Source organism: Diaporthe amygdali (assembly GCF_026229845.1).
Source record: "Diaporthe amygdali strain CAA958 chromosome Unknown NODE_2_length_3802984_cov_64_841326, whole genome shotgun sequence".
NCBI lineage: Eukaryota > Fungi > Ascomycota > Sordariomycetes > Diaporthales > Diaporthaceae > Diaporthe > Diaporthe amygdali.
In genome coordinates this window covers 841742-865486 of record NW_026517022.1, presented here as the reverse complement: position 1 = coordinate 865486, position 23745 = coordinate 841742, and the positions used below count along the sequence as shown (strand labels likewise).

At 52.9% G+C, this 23745-nt stretch overlaps 10 protein-coding genes across 10 annotated transcripts; 4 read left to right on the top strand and 6 right to left on the bottom strand.

Annotated features, from left to right (window-relative positions):
• Positions 1 to 35: 35 nt before the first annotated feature.
• On the bottom strand, positions 36 to 1892 carry J7T55_011613 (uncharacterized protein; the record flags this gene model as incomplete). Its single annotated transcript, XM_053136386.1, has 2 exons — positions 36 to 848; positions 954 to 1892. 2 exons carry the CDS (start codon positions 1890 to 1892, stop codon positions 36 to 38), a joined length of 1752 nt encoding a protein of 583 aa, XP_052999419.1.
• Positions 1893 to 2726: 834 nt separating this feature from the next.
• On the bottom strand, positions 2727 to 3332 carry J7T55_011612 (Altered inheritance of mitochondria protein 11; the record flags this gene model as incomplete). The annotated part of the gene is made up of 1 exon (XM_053136376.1): positions 2727 to 3332. One exon carries the CDS (start codon positions 3330 to 3332, stop codon positions 2727 to 2729), a length of 606 nt encoding a protein of 201 aa, XP_052999418.1.
• Positions 3333 to 3769: 437 nt separating this feature from the next.
• On the bottom strand, positions 3770 to 5766 carry J7T55_011611 (uncharacterized protein; the record flags this gene model as incomplete). Its single annotated transcript, XM_053136367.1, has 5 exons — positions 3770 to 3825; positions 3908 to 4653; positions 4811 to 4904; positions 4960 to 5084; positions 5654 to 5766. The coding sequence occupies 5 exons, from the start codon at positions 5764 to 5766 to the stop codon at positions 3770 to 3772; spliced, it is 1134 nt and encodes a 377-aa protein (XP_052999417.1).
• Positions 5767 to 6042: 276 nt separating this feature from the next.
• Positions 6043 to 8284, top strand: J7T55_011610 (uncharacterized protein; the record flags this gene model as incomplete). The annotated part of the gene is made up of 4 exons (XM_053136356.1): positions 6043 to 6410; positions 6483 to 6559; positions 7297 to 7520; positions 7973 to 8284. The coding sequence occupies 4 exons, from the start codon at positions 6043 to 6045 to the stop codon at positions 8282 to 8284; spliced, it is 981 nt and encodes a 326-aa protein (XP_052999416.1).
• A 2118-nt stretch (positions 8285 to 10402) lies between these two features.
• On the bottom strand, positions 10403 to 11358 carry J7T55_011609 (helicase SRCAP; the record flags this gene model as incomplete). The annotated part of the gene is made up of 2 exons (XM_053136346.1): positions 10403 to 11212; positions 11269 to 11358. The coding sequence occupies 2 exons, from the start codon at positions 11356 to 11358 to the stop codon at positions 10403 to 10405; spliced, it is 900 nt and encodes a 299-aa protein (XP_052999415.1).
• A 2022-nt stretch (positions 11359 to 13380) lies between these two features.
• J7T55_011608 (uncharacterized protein) lies at positions 13381 to 13707 on the top strand (the record flags this gene model as incomplete). The annotated part of the gene is made up of 1 exon (XM_053136336.1): positions 13381 to 13707. The coding sequence occupies one exon, from the start codon at positions 13381 to 13383 to the stop codon at positions 13705 to 13707; it is 327 nt and encodes a 108-aa protein (XP_052999414.1).
• A 483-nt stretch (positions 13708 to 14190) lies between these two features.
• J7T55_011607 (extracellular serine-threonine rich protein) lies at positions 14191 to 14898 on the top strand (the record flags this gene model as incomplete). The annotated part of the gene is made up of 1 exon (XM_053136325.1): positions 14191 to 14898. One exon carries the CDS (start codon positions 14191 to 14193, stop codon positions 14896 to 14898), a length of 708 nt encoding a protein of 235 aa, XP_052999413.1.
• Positions 14899 to 16139: 1241 nt separating this feature from the next.
• Positions 16140 to 17050, bottom strand: J7T55_011606 (cenp-o kinetochore centromere component; the record flags this gene model as incomplete). Its single annotated transcript, XM_053136316.1, has 2 exons — positions 16140 to 16945; positions 16999 to 17050. 2 exons carry the CDS (start codon positions 17048 to 17050, stop codon positions 16140 to 16142), a joined length of 858 nt encoding a protein of 285 aa, XP_052999412.1.
• Positions 17051 to 17718: 668 nt separating this feature from the next.
• J7T55_011605 (cetyl-coenzyme a transporter 1) lies at positions 17719 to 20078 on the top strand (the record flags this gene model as incomplete). The annotated part of the gene is made up of 3 exons (XM_053136306.1): positions 17719 to 17862; positions 18126 to 19681; positions 19736 to 20078. The coding sequence occupies 3 exons, from the start codon at positions 17719 to 17721 to the stop codon at positions 20076 to 20078; spliced, it is 2043 nt and encodes a 680-aa protein (XP_052999411.1).
• Positions 20079 to 22336: 2258 nt separating this feature from the next.
• On the bottom strand, positions 22337 to 23403 carry J7T55_011604 (uncharacterized protein; the record flags this gene model as incomplete). Its single annotated transcript, XM_053136296.1, has 4 exons — positions 22337 to 22510; positions 22582 to 22854; positions 22915 to 23056; positions 23141 to 23403. 4 exons carry the CDS (start codon positions 23401 to 23403, stop codon positions 22337 to 22339), a joined length of 852 nt encoding a protein of 283 aa, XP_052999410.1.
• Between the last annotated feature and the right edge of the window lie 342 nt (positions 23404 to 23745).

Genomic DNA, 23745 nt, shown 5'->3' with positions numbered 1-23745 from the left:
AATAAAACCATGCGTTCAATCTTGATAGGCCATCTTCAGCCGTCATCCATCTCCATTTCCTCATCATAGTCGTCGTCGCCATAGAAATGCCTATCCCCAAAGACATCTTCTTCTTGCTCCCTCAAGAGAATCGGGCGGCAAGCTGCCGACCCGGGAGCAGGTGGGAGCGACGGCCGGGCAAGGCACGGCCCAAGAGACGGGCCATCCAGCACGCACGACCGGCCCTCGTGGATCTGCTGGTGTTCACGCGAGAGCCCCGGGACGGCCCGAAGCCGACATGTCCTGGCCCCGTCTTCGCCTCCGCCGTCGCCGGCGCGGTCATCGGGCGAATCACTCCCATCCCGAGCGTGCCCGACCTCGCTCTCGCACTCGACAACCCTCAGCTTCCCCTCGTACCCGTACAGCCGGCGGCCCAGCTCGTCGAGGTCGCGCTCGGCCACGAACGGCATGGACCGGACCTCGACGGGGACGCCGCAGTGCACGAGCTCGTCCCGCCCGGACACCATGCTGATGGTGCCCCTGCCGCCCGTGACCTGGACGCTGCCGCGCCCGCCGTCGATCATGTCGGGCCGGCGGCGGAACGTCTTGTTGACGGGCCGCGCGTTCGTCTCGCAGCAGTGGTGCTTGACCGTCGCCGGGATGATGCACAGCCGCTTGTCCGCGACGTCCTTGCCCGGCAGGAACCGGAAGACGCAGTGGACGCTGTGCGCCGCGCCGATGGGGCACTCGTGGTCCGGCCGGTGGTGGTGTCGCGGGTACAGGTTCTCGAGGCTGGGCCGGTTGGTCTGGAAAAAGACCGTGTGCGGCGTCGGGCACTGCCAGCCGAGGTTGCAAATGTCCGCTGGGGGCTGTGTCTCGTCTGTGTCGTTAGCCTAGCCGTCTCGCTCCATATTCTTCCTTTTGTCTTCTTTTTGATTTCCGTCTCTGGTGGAAGGGAAGGCGGGTTGACCTACCGGACCAGCTGGAAGTAGAGGCTTGCACTTCCGGGCCTTCTTGGCCTCGACCACGCGTTGAAGCTCCTGCATTTTCCGCTTCACGTCCGGGTCCTCTTCGCCCTCGGTAAGCGGGAGACTGGTGCTGAAGTTCGGGGAGCCATCATCAGAGAACTCCTCTTCAGGCGGTGGCGTGGCCAAGCTGATAGCCTGGCCAGGGCCTCTCCCGGTGTGTGGCATGCCTGTGCTCCACGGGTTTGCGATCAGCCCTTGAAGACCTGCCTCGAAAAAGGCAGGGGCAATTGCTGCAAGACTGCGGTGGAAGAGGTCGTTCGTCCTCCGCTTTCCATCGGGAAGGGCTGTCAAGTTTTGGTACTTAAAGGACGCCTGCTCCACAATCTCCCTAACTTCGACCTTGTCTATCCTAGTGATACCATTCCTGACACGCAACCGTTGAACTATGGCTAGAAGGTATATTTTCCTATCGTGTTTTCTCACCGGAGGTCCGGAGATGGTCAAGAGCTCCTCCTCGTCCTCTCCGCAGTCGATTTTGCGGAACTTTGGGATCCAACACACGTCGTCGAGTGCCACGGTGATAGGTTCCCATGTTCGGAGGTTCACAGCAATGATGTCCTTCTGATCCTGTATAGACTCGTTTTTGTCCTCGCAGGCCGTCTCCGTCAGCCACACTCGATCCCCCTTGCGGTAGCCTTGATCCGCGTGGGACTGGATGATGACCCCGTGGGCGTATGTGCTGCCAGAACCGCTGCTGAGTCTGTTAACTTGGGCCGCTGGTTTGAAGGTGACTTCATTTTTGTACTGCCCCTGGTCCTGGCGGACGAGGATTTCATTACTGGGCTGGCGCTCAGGGGAGACAGGAGACTGCAACAAGACGGTGCTGGAGCCATCAAGGTAGACAGGACGATAGTAGTCGACCTCAATGGTGATATTAACAGCCATCGCTGGTCATATGATCACAGGTCGCGAAAATGATGACATCCGTCTAGAAACAGGTTCTAAAGCGGTTGGGAAAGAGGGACGGCATTCACAGCAGACAGCAACAGGTTCCGCGTCTGGCATGGTTACATTGATTAGCACATACTCTCCGAGGACCTTTTGCTACGCATTGAAACATGTGTATGAGGCCAAGGGTGCGTAAATGGCCTGGTAGAGAAATGCATGTCTAAGGGTAACCATCGGCATTGTGGTGGAGTTTGATCTCGAAGAGTGAAGGCCAGCCAACCACATCGGAGATGCTTCCGAGTAATACACAGGCTCTATTGGTTGTGGGGAAAGGAAAAGCAAGTAGCAGGGGGATTTCGAAATAGTTCCATCATAAGGGAGACAGTGCTACCAGCCTAATCAATGTATATTTGGTAAGGTGCCTGCGAGCGCCGATGGGTACCTCCGTCCTGTGTGCGGAGCGATCTGAATCCAGCCTAGGTCAGGCCGACATGCCCGATTTCTCTCGGGGGGGTTTGTCCAAAGATAGCCCCAGCGCAAACGGCAGGAAGCTGCATTTTTCAAGACACCACGAGGTCTCCGCGGCCCGTTCAAGCTCGTGTTGCCTGCTGGGAAGCTTCCCCTGCCCTGGCATGGTCGGAATTCCCGGACGCACCTTGGCTTGGCTTCAGTCTCGTATGCAATTAAAGGGGTTGATTCATTTGATGGCTGCCGTGTCTTCTGGGGGCAGGAAAAAGGTACTTGGACGGACTTCGCGGCTCAATGGGCGGACCAGCTGGGCCAGAATCGGGTAGAGTAGAGTTTTTTCGTGTCGTGAGCAGCGATCCTTATTCATCCGTTCTTCTTGCTGGCGTTGGCTTGCTCGCTCTCCCGCTTGTCTTTCCTCGACAACACCTCTGCCACCCACTCCTCGACCTGCTGCTCCGCCGCCGCGTCGACCACGCCATCCGCACCATAAAGTGATGCTCTTGCCTTCCTCCTCAGATCCTCAAGGTTGGAAATGTCAAACGCCCACATGAACCCGCCCGTCATCATGACTCCGAAGCTGAACACGTTCAGCGTTGCTAGGCCCAGAGCTTCTACCGCAACGAACGCGTCGTCCCCCTTGTCTTTCTGCCCCCGCGGTGGTGCACGCGGGCCATGATGACTGGGCTGGAACATTCTTGGGGCCGACTCAAACATCCTGCGCGCCACGGCGCGTCGCGTGATCAGGGTCGAGAGGGTGAGGAAGCCGGCGCCGGCGGCAAAGAGACCCAGCTGCTTCGCCGAGCGACGAAATTCCTCTTCGGGTGAGCGCGGTGGCTCGTAGCTCTGCGTCTGAACGGTCGGGTTCGGTGGTGGAGGAGGAGGAAGTACTTGCGTGGGCGGTTGCGTGGGCGGTTTTGCGGGCTCGTCGGTTCCCGTCAACGACGAGAGGAGCTTGGCTAGAATCGGCATCTTGACTTTGACTGGCGACAGCAATGAGGCCGCAAATGGATTCTGAGGTAGATGAACTGGTCTGGGGAAATTCCACCACCGTTACCAGCACGTCGGCTTTGGAATATTTTCAATTGTTCGTTCGGCGGCAAGCTTCCCCTCGAATTGGGGTCAATCTGCGAGCTTGGGGGAGGTGCACCAGCTGAGCCCCAGTATATGCAACTATTGGATAAAAGCATATAAATCGTTACATTCATATCGTCGCATTCACAATCTCCTGCTTGTGCATAGACGTTGCAAACAGCAAGACCAACCACACAGCCATTACTACTTTTCGCCTTCCCGAACAGAGGAGAGTCAAAATGCAGGCAAAGGGGCCAGTCGCAACATTCACAGCCGACGCTATTGAAGACAGACACTCCACCCAGCCAACAGGGACTGCCCCTCGCCCACCACCATCACTGGATATCCCACGTGTTGAGCCTCCCAAGGTTTAGGAATACTTCGGGAGGATCTACACGGCACAGGTCAGCTAGTCCCAGGCCCCATATATCTCCACCGCGGGTTCGGTTCCTGGTGTTGCTGTTGTCACGCACCTTTCCGCTGCTTGATGCAGGCCTCGTTTGCCACTTGCAAGTGCCCATACAAGTCTGGATTGTAGTAAAAGTACGGCGTCAACGTCCGCAGCCCATGTGACATGAAACGCTTTGGGAATTGGTGGTGTGGGGAGGTCAGCCCTGGTCTTGTCCGCTCCTTGGAACGGGCGTATGTGATCTCGCTGTCGAGAATGAATTGCTGCTGCAGATCGCCCCGTTTCCACAGCTCGGACATCTCCTCGGTATATTCCCGGAGGCTCTCAGGGAAAGATATGTCGGCGATGACGTAGACAAGTTGAAATGTATGCCTCAAATATTCATGCCGCACGTCTCGCGATCGAGTATGCTTCTTGTCGAAGGCCTCGGCGCCGATGCTCTCCTCCCAGTAAGCGAGGGACTCCCGAACCTGGAGCAGGCAGTTGATCCGATGCTGGTAGTGTGTGAAGGCAGCATCGGCGTTGCCTGACCTTGCAAGCCTTTTCAGGCCTGCGACTACCGTGAAAGCCTCGACCAGATGCCGACCTGCACATCGGCAAAATGCCTTGAGTGTTGTGTCAGCCTCGTTGGTTGGCCTAACTCTCTCCTGCTTGGCTTGTAGGGATTTGATGCGCCCAACTTCTGGTAGGCTGTCAAGTCGATCGAGCGCTTTGCGATTAGGAATGAAAGGGATCTTTTCTGGTTGATAAAGCGGATCCCCATGTCCGAGAACACGGAGACTCTCTTCGAGATAGATGTCTCTCAGGGTGCTAAAGTTCATGATTTCGACAGTGACCAGGGGATCAAGGAGATCGGGGTCCAGCAAAGGTCTAGGCGCACGGTACACTCCTGCGCCACAATCTCATGAACTGGCTTGCAGGAGGCTCGGGATGATATACCACCACTGTGCTAGCCCATCCTCAACACCACTGCATGGTCAACTGGCCAGACTGGGGGAGACGACGCTCATGGGCATTGTGTTCCATCCCAGCAGCATCGAATTTCCACTTGATGGTCCGGCCTGGTATGACTGTTAGCAACGTGCATACACAAGACGCCGGTTAAAGGCCACTCACGAGTGGCTTTTGCCTCCGTTGAAGCATCATCCACTGGCGCCAGCCAACGAGAAAAGCAAAATGTGAACCCACCGGCAAGGTCTGAGCGCTTGGGGCGGCTTAGAGACCCAGATTTCAGCAGGCGACTGATCGTCGTGTGCCATTGCTGAAGAAGTTGTGAAATGCAGATAATTCTGCCTCCTCCCACATTCCATGTGCCAGTTATGCCTGCCACCGAAGCTAGGTAGCCAGGTGTGCCAGCAGGTGTGCCAGCAGGTGTGCCAGGCCAGCCCAGCAGGCGATCCAATAGAGGCGTCGTGATTCAAGGCCGTTGCAAGCAGAAACGGGGGTCTGAGATTGCCGAGGCGGGGAAACGGGACATGTCACAACTCGGTGGTATGACAAGAGCTTCTAGTAATGTTTTGATGCGGGCCATTGTATTCAAGGGCATTGCTTCTGGGGACTTTTAACTCAGCCTGCTGGCTGTGGTGCCCGAGGTACCGTCGACGTGGTCGTGGCAAAAGAAGCAAGTCGGCCAGGTGAGGGGTGGTGGTTGGGTGGAACGGATCCAGATTGAGCAAAGGCTGTGGCCCTGTCTGCCTCCTCGACGCTGCAACCAGAGTAACACGACCTGACCTTTGCTGTACAACTCCCGCATGCCAAATCCAAACACAACAAGAAGCAATTCCACTTTGCCAACAACCGGCCTCCATACGAGTCTTGCAGCCGCTGCGCATGGCGCATGCGCTTTCGGCCATCATCCGTACCCCCGTCTGTCTCGCTGTCGCCGGAGGAGCCTCCATCAACATCGAGGCCAGGCCCCAGCATTCTTCTTGCTCTCCAGCTCCGAAGCTATCACCATCACCTGCAGGCCGACGCGGGAACGCTTTACCCACGCCAGGCCACGTGCATCGCATTGTGACCAGGCGGGCAGCCAGGCAGCTTGAGGTCAAGGTGGTCCAGGGGGCGTCACGAGAAGGCTCGCATCAACGGCCAGCCATTTACTAAGGCACACGCAAGCCTCTGCAAGCAAGGGTCCGACTTGCACCACGCCATCTAAGCCTGCTGTACTGCATAGTGCCATTCCCTTTCGAGGAAGCCGACATGCCCAAACAAAAAGGCAACAAAGCTATCGCCAAAGCAAAGCCCGTGGTGGGTGCGGCCGCAGCTGCCGAACCGCCCTCCTGGCCTGCCTTCAAGCCTCCGCTGCCCCTGGTCGATCTTCAGCCTGAATCGCTTCTGAACTCTAAGGCCCTTCTCATCAGGAATTTCTGGCCCAAGTCGCTCTGCCGAGACTATGTCTCCTTCTTACGAACCCTCCCCCTCACCACAACACCTGGTCAGCCCAAACGAGGGGACGCTGTGAGGGTCAACGATCGGTTCCAGGTCCATGACCCGGGTTTCGCAAACCGCCTGTGGCTTGAGACTGGTCTTCGGGATGTGCTCATAAGCGATGAGTGGAAAGCCTTGTGGTAAGTGCCTACCGTCAAGCCACCACATGGTCACTCCAGCCGCTGACGGTTGGTCTGCTGCACCTGGTTCAGGGGCGGAGATGCCGTGGGCTTGTCCCCGAACATCCGGATCTACAGATACAAGCCCAAGCAATTCTTCGACGCACACTGTAGGTAAATGGCTCAACAATGACTCCTGTGTTATGTCACTTCTCCTTCAAACATGCCGCTCGGCTATTTAGCTGCCGTGCTGCGCAGATCGCCTCGCCCAAAGCGCCTTCTTCAACGAACCTGGATGGGCACATGGACTGGTCGAGACCCAAGTGGGCTCGACTAATGCACGGCATCGCAGGTTTTATCTGCAGCCTGTCATCGAAATTTCGCATCTCGATGTACGAGACACAGATATCAGCATGGGAAATTCGAAGGAATAGGCCCTTGATGCGACCAGGCAAAGCATAATTCTGTGTTTCCCACCATGGCTATCCCTTTTCCCTGTGCATGTGCATATGTGAGCATGGCTGTCCAAGGAGACGGGCAGGTACACCGCTTTGTTTTTGTTTTTTCCTGCGGCAAGGTCATGCAGGCTCTGGGATGAATGGCAGGGGAGGTCGAGGTTCGTCTTGTTCAGTTCGCCACTGGTTTCTTGTCGCTCAACCGTCAGGCCGAGCTGCGTCAGAAACCCAACCCAATCACGTCTTGCATGCCTTTTCGTCCTTCCCTATGGCAATGTACAGATTGCCCTGCGCGCTCAGTTTCATGGTCTTTTGTGTTTAGCCCTTCTCTACCTATGGGCAAATTGCACAACATCGATGTCCGATGTCTCACCTCGGCTCCTAGCGTTCCCCACGGGGAGCCGAGACAGCCTTGAGCCCTTATGGCTGTTTAGATGACTGATGCATGACAGACGACGATTCCAACACTATCATCTCCGATTTTGATCAGGGAAAATCCATCACCACCAAGACGACATGGACCCTGCTCCTGTATCTCACTTCAGAAGCCGACGGGTGTCGAGGCGGTGAGACGGTATTTTTCCCCAACGACCGGAGGGTAGCCAAGGAGGAAGTTGCCGTTGCACCTGAAACAGGCATGGCATTGCTTCACAAACATGGAGACGACTGCATGCTTGTGAGTGACCCCTTGCTGGGTGGCAATTTGACCACGAGGTTGCTGGCGCTGTCACATCGCGTAATGCCGGTACCGGCACACCTCTGCCATGTTGAAGTAACTTGCTGACTTCAGCTTAAAATATAGCACGAAGGCCGCGAGGTCACTGCCGGGGAAAAGTGGATCATTCGAAGCGATATATGCGTCCGTAAATAGCCATGTTGAGTCTGTACTAAAGCAAACACCCTAGAGCCATCCTCTGTGTTTCCTTCTTATGGGGTTTGAAGTCCCAGCTGCTTCTTCTTGTCCTCGTGTCTCCTCTCAACAATTATCATGGTCAAGGACCTTCTGATTGTGCCACCTGCTTTCCCCCCTTCCATTCTGATGCCACTCTCTGCACCACAAGGATCCACGGGAATATTGCAATTTCGGTCATCCCGGAATGGCATGTTATATCATCATTTTGACTTAAGGCCGTCGTCACTAGCGCGCAGCGAACGATGCTGACCATCGTGGGCCAAGGTGACAACATGCGAAGAGGGCACGCGGCTTCGGTGTGTGGGTCAGACTGCGTTGTGAAGGTGGGACGAACAAACTGCTCGAGGCAGATCAAAACCAACCGGAATATTAGTTCCGAGATCTACACCAATGCGTCTTGGTTGCTCCTCACTGTCCACTCAGCTCTATCATCTGTTTCCAAGCGGCAGCAGTATTTCCATCTGTCCGTCTCGTACAACACCAAGCCGAACCTTTGCATTCTGTTCTTCTCCAAGGAATTCCATTGAGGCTGCGAAAATCCCTTGCTTCTGACGGGCTCCGTAGCCTAGTGAGCGGTCCTTAAGCACTCATGCGCCCAGGAGCATTGCTGATCTTGCCGTTAAAATGTGGTGTGAGGTGCCAGTCAAGCATACTGACTGGCTCTGAGGCCTGTCGTGCCCAATAACATGTTCAACTCCTCAAATTGATCTGCGCGTACCCTGCTTTTGTTCTAGTCGCCCTACATGCCGGGTTGCGCATGTGCCAAGTGCAAATCGCATGTGCGGACTTTTTCTCGGTGCCATTGTATGCGAGGCTCTGGCCGTGACACCTAGTATTGACCGTGGCGTTTTTGCCCCTTTCCGAAAGCTGTTGGCTCTAGACCAGCCGATGTCGAGGCCATGTGCGCGGCCTCTTGTGTTGCAAAGTCAACTTCTCTATGTATCTAGTCCAGATCGCGACTAGCCAAGCTATATTTCAAAGCCTAGGTTTTCAAAGGTATAGGCCTCCACCAAAATGGATATGTCTGCTTCAAACTGCATCATGAGGGCAGTTACGCGGCGATTTGTCGGAGGCTCCGGAAGAATCACGGGTTCTAGACCGGGGTAAAGGGCTTGATCAGATCATTGAGGCGTTTGCAGTAGTCAAGGCTAAAGCTGAATGCCCCGGGGCTGACGAGCTCGGCGTCGCCGTCTCACGCCGCCATGGGCGATCCCCCGTGATAGCCAGACCAGATCGATGGCGCCAGAGACGTACTTCTAATGGGGGGGCATCAATCTATCGTCCCCTTCCAAGCCTGCAAGTCTCGCGTTGTCCGGCTGAGGTCATTCAAGCCTTCGAATGCTGATGCCTTGTTCATCGTAGTGGGCAGGCCATAGCTGTGATGGAATTGTGAGAAGCTGTCTAGGAAGGTGTTTCTGGCAGAAGGGTTGGCTTGTCTCTATTGTTCTACAAGACCTGAGAAGCATCCGTGCGTGACGACTCTGAAAAATGTCCAGGGAGGAAGTGGCCATAGCAGTGAATTGTAAAACATTCAGAACCGTTTTGCGTGACCCTTGGGCCTATTTACTGTCGTCTCCTTTGCACTATTGCCTGATGCCCTGGAGGTTATGCTCATAATTACACCCAGGAAGTTATTGTTACGAGTAGCAGTGAAATACTGAGAGTAAGATCCCTTGAATTTCAAAGCCAAGTGAAGAATACGAGCAATTCGTTTGCGAAGCTGCGAGATGGCGCGACTGTCTTGGACTCGGCTGGCGGGAGATCGCACCGTAGATAGGAGTTGCATCCTGCTTTGTCTTCAATCCTAATGATTTTCTATTCCGTGGTATGCAACTCAGGACAAATTGTGGACGCATTCTTGATGGAACAGAAGAGATGTTAGTAAATGCCTATTTCCTGCATATCCCCTCACCAAATGCAGATGTATATAGTAGTAAAGACTGCAGCACTGCAGGCAATTGTGACAGGTCTGTTTTCAAGAATAGAAAGCTTGAGCGGCCTACTGGCATAAAACTACAGACATCATCGGAGTTTCAAGAATGATCCATGTTATGCGCGGTCATCTTTCTGCAAGAACTTCAAAAGCCTAGGACTCGATTTTGACCATGGGCCTGAGAGTCATCGATATTTTTCCATAAGCAAATTACTGTGGTCTCCGAGGTCGACTAGAATCACTCAAGTCTCCCTGGAGCCAGATACGTTCATAAATTTCAATGAGGCCTGCCTGATGTACCACATACGGAAGTGCCTAGATCCGTAAGCTTACGATTTGAATTGGTCATCGTGTGGTCTAACACTATAAAAGTTACATGACATATTCAATGGATCAATTGCGTAAAAACTCCCCAATATAGAGGGAAAGAGGAATAGAAGAAACAGTGCGAATTTTGATACAAATGATGACCATAATTAGTTATTATAGGAACAGAGCTTGTAAGTTTCAATCAATGCATCCAGCCAGCAAAAGTTACCGCATTGTTAGAGTCGACCGATTCATGGAGACCTGGCTGTGTGTATATCCCAGTATTTGCCTGAATAGACATCTCTTCCGCTGTGTAACCCATATTCGTCGTCATTTACATTCCACCCGACACCCCTTCACAATAGTGTATCAGACCCAGACTCGGACTGTGCTGTCGTGCAGTCTATGCACTGCTCCCGGAAGTCGCCACAGGCTCGGCGGTAGGTGAGGTCCCAATAAAGGTTTCAATGGGAGTCACGGGGTCAGCGGTAGGTGACGTGCCGACAAAAGTCTCAATAGGGGTCACAGGGTCGGCCGTGGGTGAGGTACCAACAAAAGTCTCAATAGGAGTCACAGGATCGGCGGTAGGTGAGGTCCCAATCAAGGTTTCGATGGGAGTTGCGGGGTCCGCCGTAGGAGAAGTCCCGACAAAGGTTTCGATAGGGGTGGCGACTCCAGTCTGGCCAATATCCACCGTTTCCTGCCGGACTTTAAAGCGAGAGCTGTCAGGCGCACCCGAGTCGGAATTGTTCGTCGTAGGCGCGCCGGAATCAGGGTTGACTATCTCAGGAGGGGTAGCGCCTCCACCAGGCAAGGACACTGCGGGAGGCAATTCGGGATCGTTTGTATCAGGCGCGCCGGAGTTGGGATCGGCTGTGTTATTAAGCACAGCGGCGTCGCGATTGACTATGGCAGGCTCAGAGGCGATGGCAGCCGAGGTGACAGGAAGAGGGTTTGGGTCTGCTGTTGGAGCATCCGGAACGGAGGTGATCACGGCAGGCTCTGAAGTAATTACAGCCGGCTCTGAAGTGATGACAGCCGGCTCTGAAGTAATTACAGCTGGCTCTGAAGTAATTATGGCCGGCTCGGAAGTGATAATAACCGGTTCAGAAGTGATTACAGCAGGCTCAGAAGTGATCACTCCCGCAGCTGTACTCTCCTGGCGCACTTGTTTACGCTGACTATGAGCGCTGCGAACGGCGTTGTACGGCAACTGAATATAACACATTAGTCTAAAATCATGAAGCGGCATTTGATGTTGGCACTGACTCCTCGCCCTCCCATAGAAGACACTGCGGTTGGAGCAGCTTGGACAGTCCAAGCGGTTGTAAGAATGATAGATGCCACGCTGTACTTCATTGTGATTTGATTGCAATGTTCAATAGTGAAATAGTGATAATAGAGAAATGCGAATAATGGTTTTGTACGAGAGCTGCCGGCAGCAAGTTGAGAAATGGGTAAGAATGCAGGATGTTCGGGAATGAATACTAGTGATTGATGGTCTGAGTTGAGCACTGGTTCAACAATTTACAGCAACAGCGAGGTTGTCGGCTCTTATACTCCTCGAACCAAGCCTACAAGACGAGTGCCTACCACTTCATTTCGTAGATATTCACGAGTCTTCTGGCTTGTTTGCTGTGCCCGGGCCATGAGACGCCTCATCCCCTGGATAGGATGAGGCTCAGCCTGAAGGTGAGACATCGTTGCAGCCTGAATGATTGTGTAGGCATCACGATATCCTGTTAAGTTCATGTGCGCAAGTATCATGTAGGCTTGGAGGCAATGACAAACCAAATTAACCCACACCAATTGGAAGTGAGCCCATATATTCCCCCTGATCGCTGTGCTGCCTACTGCATGTGGTATCCGGGGGCTAGACCACTTCGGCGACCAGTCAGCACGACACTGAATGCGGTTGACAGCCCCCATTATCCACGGCACACGTGGTAAGATTCAATTCTGCTGACAGCAATTAGTACTGTCGCATAACATAAGCGAACCGAGCCTCTAGCGAAAGTCCGAGCCCTGGACCAGAGAAGACCAACTTGGCGACCGTGAGGCTTAAGGCAGATGGGAACTTACGCCGGCGGAAGTTGGAGTTCATCAGAATTGTGCAGTCTCTGAAGGCGGCCTCCGAAGACCTTCTGCCTAGTTGCCAGGAGTTCGTTTTCAACTCCACACACGCCGTCATCCCGGCGCATTCGGAGCTCCATGCAGGCAGAGATAGAAATTCAAGTATGCAAAAAATGACAATATCTGACTGGATGCCTTGGGCCTTATTCCTTTTTCAGTTTCTTTTCTCTTATTTCCTTTTATTTCCACACTGCGTTGGAAGCCTAAGAGCGATTATGGACTCGGAAAAAGCAAGGCCAGCAATCCGAAGTCATGTCCAATGCTCCTGTTGCGCTGCCTAGTGGGCGTTCCATATGAAAAGTGCTCATTTCAGCATCTGATAGCCTTGCGGCTTGAGATGCACACATGGTAGTGAATGCTGAATACGAACCATCAATGAAATGTTATAGTCACTACGGCCTGCATGACTACTATTTGCGTACGATTTCTCCCGGGTTGTGAAATCTCCACAATGAGGGCCCTAGAGAGTCCAGTACATCGGGAAAGTTTAATTTTGGCAGATTGTCGCCGTGAATTGATAGTATGTGTTTCACATTGTTGACTCGGTGGACACTTTGTTGTAAACTCTCGGCTCTGATCCGACACGATCTGTATTCCTCAAATAGCATGCTCAGAGTCCACGATGGATCTCAAGCGAACGATGAACATGTCGCATACTCAATGGCAAAGTTAAAATCTTCGTGGGCACATGCCCTTTACGTAAATGAGGACCATTTCTTAGAACGGCGAGGCTTTGTTGGCTTGCTTGCACCTGATCAAATTCAATCACCACCGGAACGGACTCAGACTAGGCAGTCGAGAATACGAGAGTTAATCACACAATGGCGATGCCCAGACGGACGCCAAAGGCCGTGGGTAGGTCGTCCCTTCTTTTGCTTCCCGACTGGTGCACGCGCATAGCCTAGCACCCCTACCCTCTGCCCCCTATTCTCGCAGTTGGCCGCAGCCTTTTGGAAAGGTTAAGCATAAGAGCCGAACAAGGGCCGCCTTCTTGGCAGCTCGAGAGGGAACCGTCCGGTGTTTTGAAACCCAATCGGAAAGGCTGTGCGCCTCGAGTGACAGTATCTTGGAGACGCACTGCTACGCTATTGGTCAAACACTAGCATGCCGCATCTTAGGCCACCCCTGACTATTTGGACGTCACTCGTGGCATAGACGCCCGCATTGTTGTCCCCATCGCCAACATCCAGGGCACCCGGCAGCAATCAGTCTATCTATCGGACTGACTGGGCGACAACATCAGACCATATGTCAAGCAAGGTTGTCGACTTCGGACGTTTGGTTGATGATGTCAAACAAACCGGCAAACCCGACTGGCGTTGCTACTTGGCACCCGATGAAGTCCACGATGTTGTAGATCCGTGCCCGCTTTGCGATGAACCTATCGACGCCCCGGCGTCACGAGTTGGGACATTGCAGGATACACTGGTCGGCCGGCGGCAGTCTCCCTCAGCACTGAAAACAGGCTTGACTGGCTATGACCTACTCAAGGCCTTCCTGAATGAGACAAGCTACAAGATCTCCGGATCGTCAGGGGATCCAACCAAGAAAGCTAACCAACCAACCAGGTCCTGAATAATCTTCAGCCTGTGTGTGCATTAGGCCATGCGCCCGACCGCCATGTCTTGTCTTGTGGTCGGTGCTCTTGTGCGCGACCTGACGTTGAGCATACGCTTTGTTATTAAGACGTGCTATTTTGGACTGACTGGCCACCCCTGGCAAGGCTAACTGGCCGTTACTTACCCCTGACCTGCCGAGGGGGCGCCAGCCACCTCCGCGATACAATTCACGCTATAGCAACGTGAATAATTCGGCGGCGGTGCAGTCAACCCTTGGTAGGTTGCATTTTAAATGAAGTCCATGCTCATGTGGTCGTAGGCAAAGGATTCAAAAGGCGAGCACCCTCCGGCCATTCTATAACGTATTGCCAGTGTACTCATCAACAACCCTTATTCATTCATTCCCTCCGTGTTGTGTTGCTATCGCACTCAGAGCGACAAGAAATTATCTATTTCTCTATAGCAACTTCAACAGCCTTCGCTTCAACCCACATTCACTATGAAGCTTTCTCTCTTCACTCTCACCTTCGTTACCGGCACAGCCCTCGCAACCTGGGGCAGTGGCGGCGACGAGGGCGGTGATGACAACTGCAAGGACTCCGGCGACAAGGGTGGCTGGAAGAGGCTCATCAACGGCCGCACATGGGGCCACGGCGGCGGAGACAAGGACTGCACCACCACCACAGAAGGATCCGGCTACGAGACACAACCCCCCAAGGGTGAGCACACCAAGTCTCACCACAGTGGCGGCGGCGGCGGCGGACAGATGACCTACTCCACCATCTACGCAACATCAACTCAGACCATCACCTCCTGCGCGCCTGAAATCACCGATTGCCCCGGCGAGCAATACACAACCGTCACAGTTGCCGTCTCAACGACGCTCTGCCCAGTCACTGAGACCTCGCCCATCCCAGTTGTGACCCCTCCCGTCGCAACACCACCTGCTCAGACCACATCCGTCATCACACCATCCTTGCCTCCTGTGGTGTCGTCTGTCAAGCCCACGACTTCCGTTGTGGTCCCACCGGCGCCGGTGACCACGCCCGCGACCTTGTCAACGCGGACCACCGGGCGGCCAAGCGCCACAATCCCCGTCAACGGCACAACGACGGCGACTCGCCCGCCTGTCGTTACCGCCGGCGCGGCATCCAACGGTGTCAGTGCCGGTGTGGCCCTGGCCGCCCTGTTCGCCGCCGTGATCTGAGGCTCCATCGCGCACACTCCGGTGTAAGCGAGGCGTCTACGGGGAGGCGGCGCTACGCTTTTTCTTCTCTCCTCACTTCTTGTACAATGAAGACTTTTTCTTTTCTATTCGCATACCCAGGCGCATCGGCCTAATATTTTGGGAAGGAGGAGGTCATGACTGATCAGCATCATGAACTCTGGTCACGGCTTGTTAGATGATTGATGACAGCGAAGGTAGCGAGCGGCAATGATTCACAGCTAAGAGACATAATTAGCCTAATGAAATGCCATAATAGCTATTCTTTAACAACCAAATATCGTGCAAACCACTGCCGCGGTGATAAATTGCTTCCCGGTACACTGCAGCGGACAATAATGGCCGGTGTTAGTGCCCTGCTATAGGCTGCGCAAAGCGCGCTCAATATAGCAAGGCCTGATCAGCAGGATTTGTTGATCATGCCGGGTGACGACCAGCATTGGTGTACTCGCGTTCGTCTGTTGTTCGGTGAATGGTACGTCACTCCCACACTGAGTATCATCACAGTTCGGGCATTCCATTGCGAGGTGAGGAAGTCGGCAGATCCCTGCTGTTGCTCCAGCCATCTGAAAAAAAGAGTCCGAACAACGTGTGATATTATGCAATGCTATAGCTTGCTCCCTGTAGGGTGCAGGATAAAGCTTCCACATCGAAAGCCTCCTGTGTCGTTCTTTTTTTAAAGTTTCCTGATTCGGCCTGCCATCTCCTATAGAACCTTGACGACCATCTATTCATCCGAAGATGCGGTTCACATGCCGAGAATTACCCTTGGCCAGGCGATCCTCGCTTAATCCGCTGGCTCTATTGGATGCGGCGCAAAGGGTTGGAAAGCCTTGAATTCTCAATAGCATCGTCTGTATTTTCGGTTGGCTGACATGACGCCCTTATGGAATGGGTACGTTAATGACGTGTTACCAGTCGACAAGCAGCACGTTGCGATCAAGTGCAAGGCAGATTGGCCCTGCCTCGCATTTGCAATGAGGGGGCTGGATGCTGGTGTTACCAGGTCCTCGGCTGACCGCGCAGTGATTCAGCCTTGAAAAGCAGGTTTCTGTGAAAAGCTCAGCTTGTGTGTGGCAGGAAAATCCAGCACAACTCACCACAATCGGCTCTTGGGTGCTTGGGCCTGCCTGTAAAGACCCTGTTGGCTGGTCTGATGCAACATTGCTTCTTTAGAGCTCATGGCATTGCCATTCAAGGAGTATCTCCTCATGATGCGGGCTTCACACAGAGCCCAGTTTGCGCGCAACATCCTCCAATCGCGAACCGTCACTGAGCAGCTCCCGGGTCAGCTCGCGATCCCGGCCCATGTCCCCGAACACGACCAACTTGACCACGTCGCCGTCATCCCCAATGACGAGCCGCCCTGACCGGCCGTCCTTCCAGTCAATCCTGACCTGTTTTGCCTCGGTGTCCGCCGCACTGATTGCCAGGAGCGAGCTGCTCTCCGCCAGCTCTTCTGCGTCCCTCCGCTTGCCGTCCAGACCCACCGCCCTACGCAGGTCCGCGATGACGGACACGCGGTTGTGGTACCGCACGATGTCTCGGCGCAGACATCGCACGAAGCGCGAGAGGTCTTGACGCTTCTCCGGAATGGCCTCACCATTCTCACCTTCGGACCTTATCGGCTTTGGGGCAGGCAGGTACCGCGCCGCCAGGCCACTGAGCGGGATACACGGTGGGACGGTGTGGCGATGCACCCGTAGAAATCGTTTTCTCTGCTCGTTTCCTGAGTAAGGGCGGTTAAGTAGCACGAAGTAAGGCCGGAGGAACTTGGACCGGGTCATGACCTCGATGCGCACGCCCAGAACGTTGCCGCCGTCGACGGCGTTTGGGTCGGGATCGCGCACGCGGAAGGTGGTGATCCCGGCGCAAGCACGATAGAGACAATGCTGGTCGTAAGCTATTTGCTTCTCCAGGCGTTCCTGTAGATCCTGTGCGCTGGTGTCTGATGTGATAGCATGGCGGGCGGAGTCTGTTGTGAGAAGGACGCTGGCCTGGAGGCAGACTTGGCCCCTGAGCGTCTCGACTATATTTTTTGATCAGCGAAATTCATGAGACAGGAATGACAGGTGCAAATACCTCGCGCCTTGAGATCGGCGATTTCATCATCTATGTCTGCTTCTGATGCCATATTGTCTGTGATATTCAACTGTAGGGGGGACGCGCTATGGGTGTGAGAACGCGTCTCCATCTCCAATTGAGTTGTGGTGTTTACTTACACTCAGGTGCACAGGACGGTGCAAACTAGCCACATTTACACCAGGGGTTATAAACGGCCCGTTCCCCTCACCCAGGGAACAAATCCAAACTTTTATCAGGGCTGTTAGTTCCAGCTGCGTTCAGGCAGGTTTTAAATTGCTCATCTAGATGTATTCTTTTTCAATATTCACAAGCGAAGGACATCAGAACCAGATAACAGCAATGGGTAACCTAGGCGGGTTGAATAACAAGCTGCATGCACTGGTGTGCCTATGGTATATGGCGCCACAGTTGCATTTAGGTGCAGGGATGCAAAGCACGTCAGAAGATGCAACCCGAGCTTGTGATAAGCTTAAATCGACCTCCTTGCATCTCATTTGAGTGGTGTTGCAAATTGATATCGGTGTAGACTCGAGTGTCGACAAAAGTCCTCGAACACTCTCAACTTGTTATGAGACATGCACAGAGTACGTCGAAGCTTGACCTTGACCTGCTTGGGGCTGGAGCTAGGCCGTCTTGGGATGCCTTGCCTCTGAGTCTGGTTCCTTGAACAAGCTGCCGAGACGACCCTCGAAACGGCCAGCAAGAGCACGTGAATGTATGGAGACAAAACGATGCACGAGGTCAGATCTGAGCCCTTACATCATCGCTATCGTGGACTGTTTCTGTGCACGCTCTCACGGGAGATGGTCGCGGACCTATACCGAGTCGGGCGTTTTTGACGTCGTCGCCTCTGAGGCCACGGTAAGCCGCACCGACGCTCGGCCGGCAGCTCCCCTGCAGGGGCCCGGGAATTCTAGAACCCTTGGTGGCCAAACTCGACTTCATTGTCCATGCACAAGCACAAGCACAAGCTCGCCTGCCGCCTATCTCCAAGAGGCCAGCAAGACCTCTCAACAAGGCGACTAACTCTACTGTCTTTCATGGATTCCTTTCGATCGTACTGACCTTCACGTCCCTCCTTCGCTTACCATTTCACCTCGACAACCGATCCGACCTCCCCTCAGAGCTCGATCCCGAACCATCGCAGCAATCCTTCTGCCTACGTCTCCTTCGCCACTGCACCAGTCGGCGTCGACCGCTTCAACGACTCCGCCGCCTATTCCTTATTCTCTTTTCTTTCCTTTTCTTTTCAGCAATCACCTATGGGTGTCCGGACTCGACGTTCTGCCAAATTCTCGCAAGAGAACGGTTCTCCGCTCTCTGTGGTAACCTCTGCAGACGAGTCCTCTAGCAGTTTGGCCAACGGCAAGGCCAAGGGGAAGGGCAAGAAGAAAATGAACAATATCGAACAGCGAAGAAAGGGCGCCGTGAAAGCCGACTCGACCACCGCTGCCGATCACCTCATGGCGCACGAATCCTTCAACCTCGACGACCCCGTACCGAAAACGCCCGTACTGAACAATCATGGATTCTTGGACCTGCCCAGGCACGACCAGAGGAACTTTGGGCTGCTCGTGCTTCTGTACTTCCTGCAAGGTGTGCCTTTAGGGTTGGCGACAGGTTCTGTTCCGTTCCTTCTCAAGAGCCATATGTCCTACGCCGAGATAGGCATCTTCAGTTTGGCCTCGTATCCGTACTCTCTGAAGCTACTATGGAGCCCTATTGTGGACGCCATCTGGAGCCCAAAGGTCGGCCGAAGAAAGAGCTGGATTCTGCCAATCCAGCTCCTATCTGGCATGGGAATGCTTTGGCTGGGCTCCGAGGTAGAGGACATGATGGCAATGGTTGGAAAAGAGAACGGCCCGACCGTATGGAACTTTACGGGGTGGTGGTTTTTCCTCGTCCTTATGTGCGCCACCCAGGATATCGCAGTTGACGGATGGGCTCTCACGCTTTTGACCCCTGGAAACGTCTCCTACGCCTCTACGGCACAGACTGTCGGCTTGACGGCTGGCCAATTTCTTTCCTACACCGTTTTTCTGGCTTTCAACTCCAAGGACTTCGCCAACCGATACTTCCGCGCTGAGCCCCTGGACTCCGGCCTCATCAGCCTCGGTGGATATCTGAACTTTGCGGGCTGGCTCTACATCATTGTCACCATCGGCCTGGCCACCCTGAAGAGGGAAGAGAGGACCAGGAACGAAGATGGCATCTGGGACGTCTACAAGATCATGTGGGGCGTACTGAAGCTTAAGAGCGTCCAAACCATCATGATCGTCCATCTCATTGCCAAGATCGGGTTCCAGGCCAACGACGGGGTCACCAACCTGAAGCTTCTGGACAAGGGCTTCGGAACAGACAACATGGCTCTGACGGTTCTCATCGACTTTCCTTTCGAGATTGGGCTGGGTTATTATGCTGGAGTGTGGTCGCAGAAGTATACTCCGATGCGACTATGGGCTTGGGGTTTCATGGGACGACTGATTGCTGCTCTATTTGCGCAGTTCACGGTCATCATCTTCCCAGATCAGGGCGTCACTTCATGGTACCTGCTGGTGGTTATTGCTGAGCACATCTTCTCAACATTCATGAACACCATCATGTTTGTGGCCGTCTCGGCGTTCCATGCTAGGATCGCGGATCCAGTCATTGGTGGCACTTACATGACTCTTCTTGCGACGTAAGCTGTTCTCTGATCCTCGATAATTACGATTCATCTGCTAACTTTGCACAGGATTTCTAACCTGGGCGGCACACTGCCTCGGTACTTCGTTCTCCGTCTTGTTGATGAGCTCACTAGCGCTACATGCCATCCTCCCACCTCGATCTCTGACACAACCGCTAGTGTTAAAGGCCCGCTGGTTACCCAGCCATTCTCCTGCTCTGTTCAGGCCGACAAAGAAAGGTGCATCAATGGTGGCGGCACTTGCGAGATGATCCGTGATGGGTACTACATAGTCAACCTCATGTGCGTTGCCGTTGGTGTTGTCTCATTTGTGTTGTATATCAGGCCCAAGGTCCTGCACTTGCAAGGCTTGCCGATGAGAGCATGGAGACTGTCGGCTGGTGGCAAGTAAGAGACAGAGAAATCTTACATAGAGTATTTAGATGAGATTGTGTAATAGGAGAAGTAATATGCGCTCTCTGGCATAGCATATGTGCTTTTCTGTCTTTCTGGGCTTCCAAACTTTTACACTCAGACTTCAAGTTCTCGTCCGTTGTTCATTGACGGAGTCAGTTCTTCCAAGAGCTCGCAGCAGAAATACCAGCCGGTCACACATCATTCATGCGTACGACCACGCACAAGGCCACATCTCTCGGCAGTCAGGTATTCATTAGGGCTTTTGTGAGTATCCCAGGATATATCGCTCCGCAAAAGGTCGTTACAAGAAAGATACTGTGAAGAGATCTTCGAATGTGCAGAGTTCGAACCCGTCACCCTCATGCTATGTCACTAAGACATTAGGAAATATCTACACACTTTCGCATTATCTTGCCTGCCTACCAAATTGCACCGCTTGCAATAAGTAGCACTCGAAGTTCATGGTGTCAAAAGGACCGTAGAACATCAGAACCTGCCCACTGCTGGTTCTGGGCCTCGAGCAATTGAGATGTGCGGCCCTGCGAAAATACGCAACAGCTGCCCAGGTCTACACCACGGTCTTTGTTCCATGAGAGCTTTATGATTGGCATTCTCCTCTCAGAGACCTCTTCAAATAGTTTCAAATCCAATCAGGCCCCTCAAGATCTTTTGGCTGTCCAGGTGTCGTCCGCCTGCGAACCTCAGAGGAGGCAGCCACGCTTCGCCATGCTAGGCCCTGCCGCAAGCTGCCACACCTTCCTCAAACGACTGTCCCTTTCCATTTAAAGAAGAACAAACTGCCATTTCCCCATCCCAGTAGTCCAGTCGTCAAGCCGTCAGATTTGAATCTCAAAATGCTAACCATATCCCAGAAGCCGTGTGTTCAACTCACTTTGTGAGAAGAATTGCTAGGCCTTCGTGCCAGCAAAAATATCCAGAGATCTCGATCTCAAAATTGATGTTGCGAACAGCTCATCTTCCGGCTTTGTAAGTAGAAAACTCCCCGACTCTCTGCTTGACGACTGGACTCTGGAATTGCGTGACTGTTGGAATGTTGTCTGCTTCAGTGGGTTGTATGACAACCTCCTTTTTGTATAATGTCACAATGCATTTCATTGTTGCTGGAGACTTTTGAAGACTCGAGTGTCTGTGTCAATACAGGCTGAGAAGCTCAAGACGATGGAGTGTATGAACTGGAACGATGCGTGGTAAAAGTTCAAAAAGACAACAAGTCAGGGTGTTCTGATTCAAATGGACTGAGCTTCTCTGGACAAACCAATAAGCTGAAGAAAAAGCTCGTAGAATTACACAGGCGCAGATACCAAGCCGCTCACTCTCAACATGTAACATTGATGCGCGACTTTAGTGTACAAGATCAAAGAGTGCTTCGTACACTTACCTTTTTGGCCATCGTGAATGAAGTACTTCTCGTTTCGCAAATGACTTTCCACTTGGCATCTTCCTTTAAGAAACGAAAGGTTGGAGGCTCTCCACAATCTTGCTAAGTAGCTTTTCTACAGGCGCTTCTCATCTACAGGCGCCTATTTGAAGACGGGCGATATTCGACGTTTGTTTGTGGATGATATCCTCATTTAGTAGCATTCTATGATGGTGTATCCTCAGAGAAGCACCAAGTTTTGATGGCTCATACATGCGAACTCTTGTGGCGTATGCTTTTATGAGACCTCCATGAGGTCCTGATGATTTCAATTCCATAGTACAAAGACACCGTGAGTTCTCATTGTTATTCGGCACGTGCAGAATTGACAATGTCATCCTGTGTTGCGGTCTTCGTGATTGAACAGCGCAAGCAATATCGAACCGAGCCTGAACAAAGGCTAACCAACATTCAACGAGTTTACAAAGTTTTACCAGATGGGAGCCGTCCCAAAGTTCTAAAATCTGAACCATCTCCTCAGTTCTCGCTTACTTGAAGCGTGCTATATGTACTTGTAGCGAGGGTGTAGGATGCTTCGAGCTGACTGCAACGCCACTGCACAAGTGTATTCGAACTGGCAAAATTTGAATTAAGTATATCCTATCAGCAAGAATAGTGCTCGGACGTCCCCGATGAAGTCGTACTTTCTGTTCTGAAACATGAGCCAGCTGAGCGATCTGTCTTTCCATGTGATGTACAAGCCGCCAAATAAACAACCTGAGTCTATCATCTTCATGGCTAGCTTCGGTACGACTCATAACCCTCTACTTTCTGCCGCCGTCTCAAGTATTTCCCTGGTATGGCTACCTTCTATATCAAGCCTTTCTTCGTTGATGGACGTAAAAAGCCTCCACGACCGCGCACGCGAAGACAGTGAGAATGCCAAGACAGGTCATCACCATTGTCGCCATCAGCATTGCACAGCCAGGATAGGACCCGATATTTTTATAGCAATGCGTCTTTTCGTCGGTTAGACTAGTGTGCGCGTTCTGCAGCGACCCATTGATTTAGCCTCGCCATCACAAAGGGGTGATGCAAACGGATGAAAGTGTCCACTTACATATACCGCACCAAAGCCCACTGTAAAATAAATGGTATCCAACCACGCGAATATGTACAACCCACACCATTTGCGGCCCCTTTCTGACATGAAGACGAATCTGTCGGACAGGAAAACGAAACCAAAAGTTACGCTGACAACCCCCAACGCGCCGGCTGCGAGGATCAAGGGTATCGCGCCATGGTCATCCGTAGTGCCTGGAGGATACGTTGGTATAGGGGGGTGGAGAAGACGATAAATCCCGACGCCGAGGGTGACAGCCACGAAGGCGAGCTAGAGTTCAGTTCTCAGTACATTGCGAGCCTTTTAAATTTGGAGTTCATTGTTTCATACCTCGATGATACGGGAGATTACCACACACCGACGACGCGAGATCCTGCTGCCAGAGTGCTCCAGATATCCACCAGCTTCAACAGATGGGTATGATGTGTAGTCGTTGTTGTAGTCGTAGTTGTAGTCGTAGTTGTAGTCGTAGCTGTAGTCAGGAGGAGCTGACGGGTATTGATTTTGCGAATATGTAATTGAAACGTCTCCGTATTGAGGTGGACTTGGTGTATACCTGTTTTGACCAGGTCTCTTTGACGAGGTCTTGCGTTGAACAGGCCGTTTTGACGAGGGCTTATGAACAGGACGCTTGACCGAGGGTTTCTGTCGAACAGTTTGCTTTGATGAAGCCTTCTGTCGAACAAGTGACTTGGATGGCTTCTGTCGAACTGATCGCTTTGGGGCCTTGATTGGCTTCAGGGCCTTACTTCGCTTCGGGGCCTTGCTTCGCTTTGGAGCCTTGACACGCTTTGCTGAGCCCTTGCGCCCGCGTCCCATGATGAAGAGTTTACCTGTATCGTGGTGTTGAGTGGTCAGTGGACAGTAGTTAGTGGTCAAGGGTATTTGTGAATTTATAGATAGTTTATGTTATTGAACGTAGGCTGATCAGTTGGGAATCTATAGAAGCTGGTGGCTTCCTTGCTGTCCTGAGAGTTGTGTAGGCCTGATATCACGATACGCCAAAGGAAAGAAGAACGCATGTTTTGAAACCAAGAGGGAAATTTATAGGTAGCAGATTTGGAGTGACTGCATTGATTTCAGCTTCAAAATTGTCAAGTCACTGCACTCTGTCTTCTAAAACAGGTAATTCCGTGCACAGACATGGCCTCCTGTCATTCT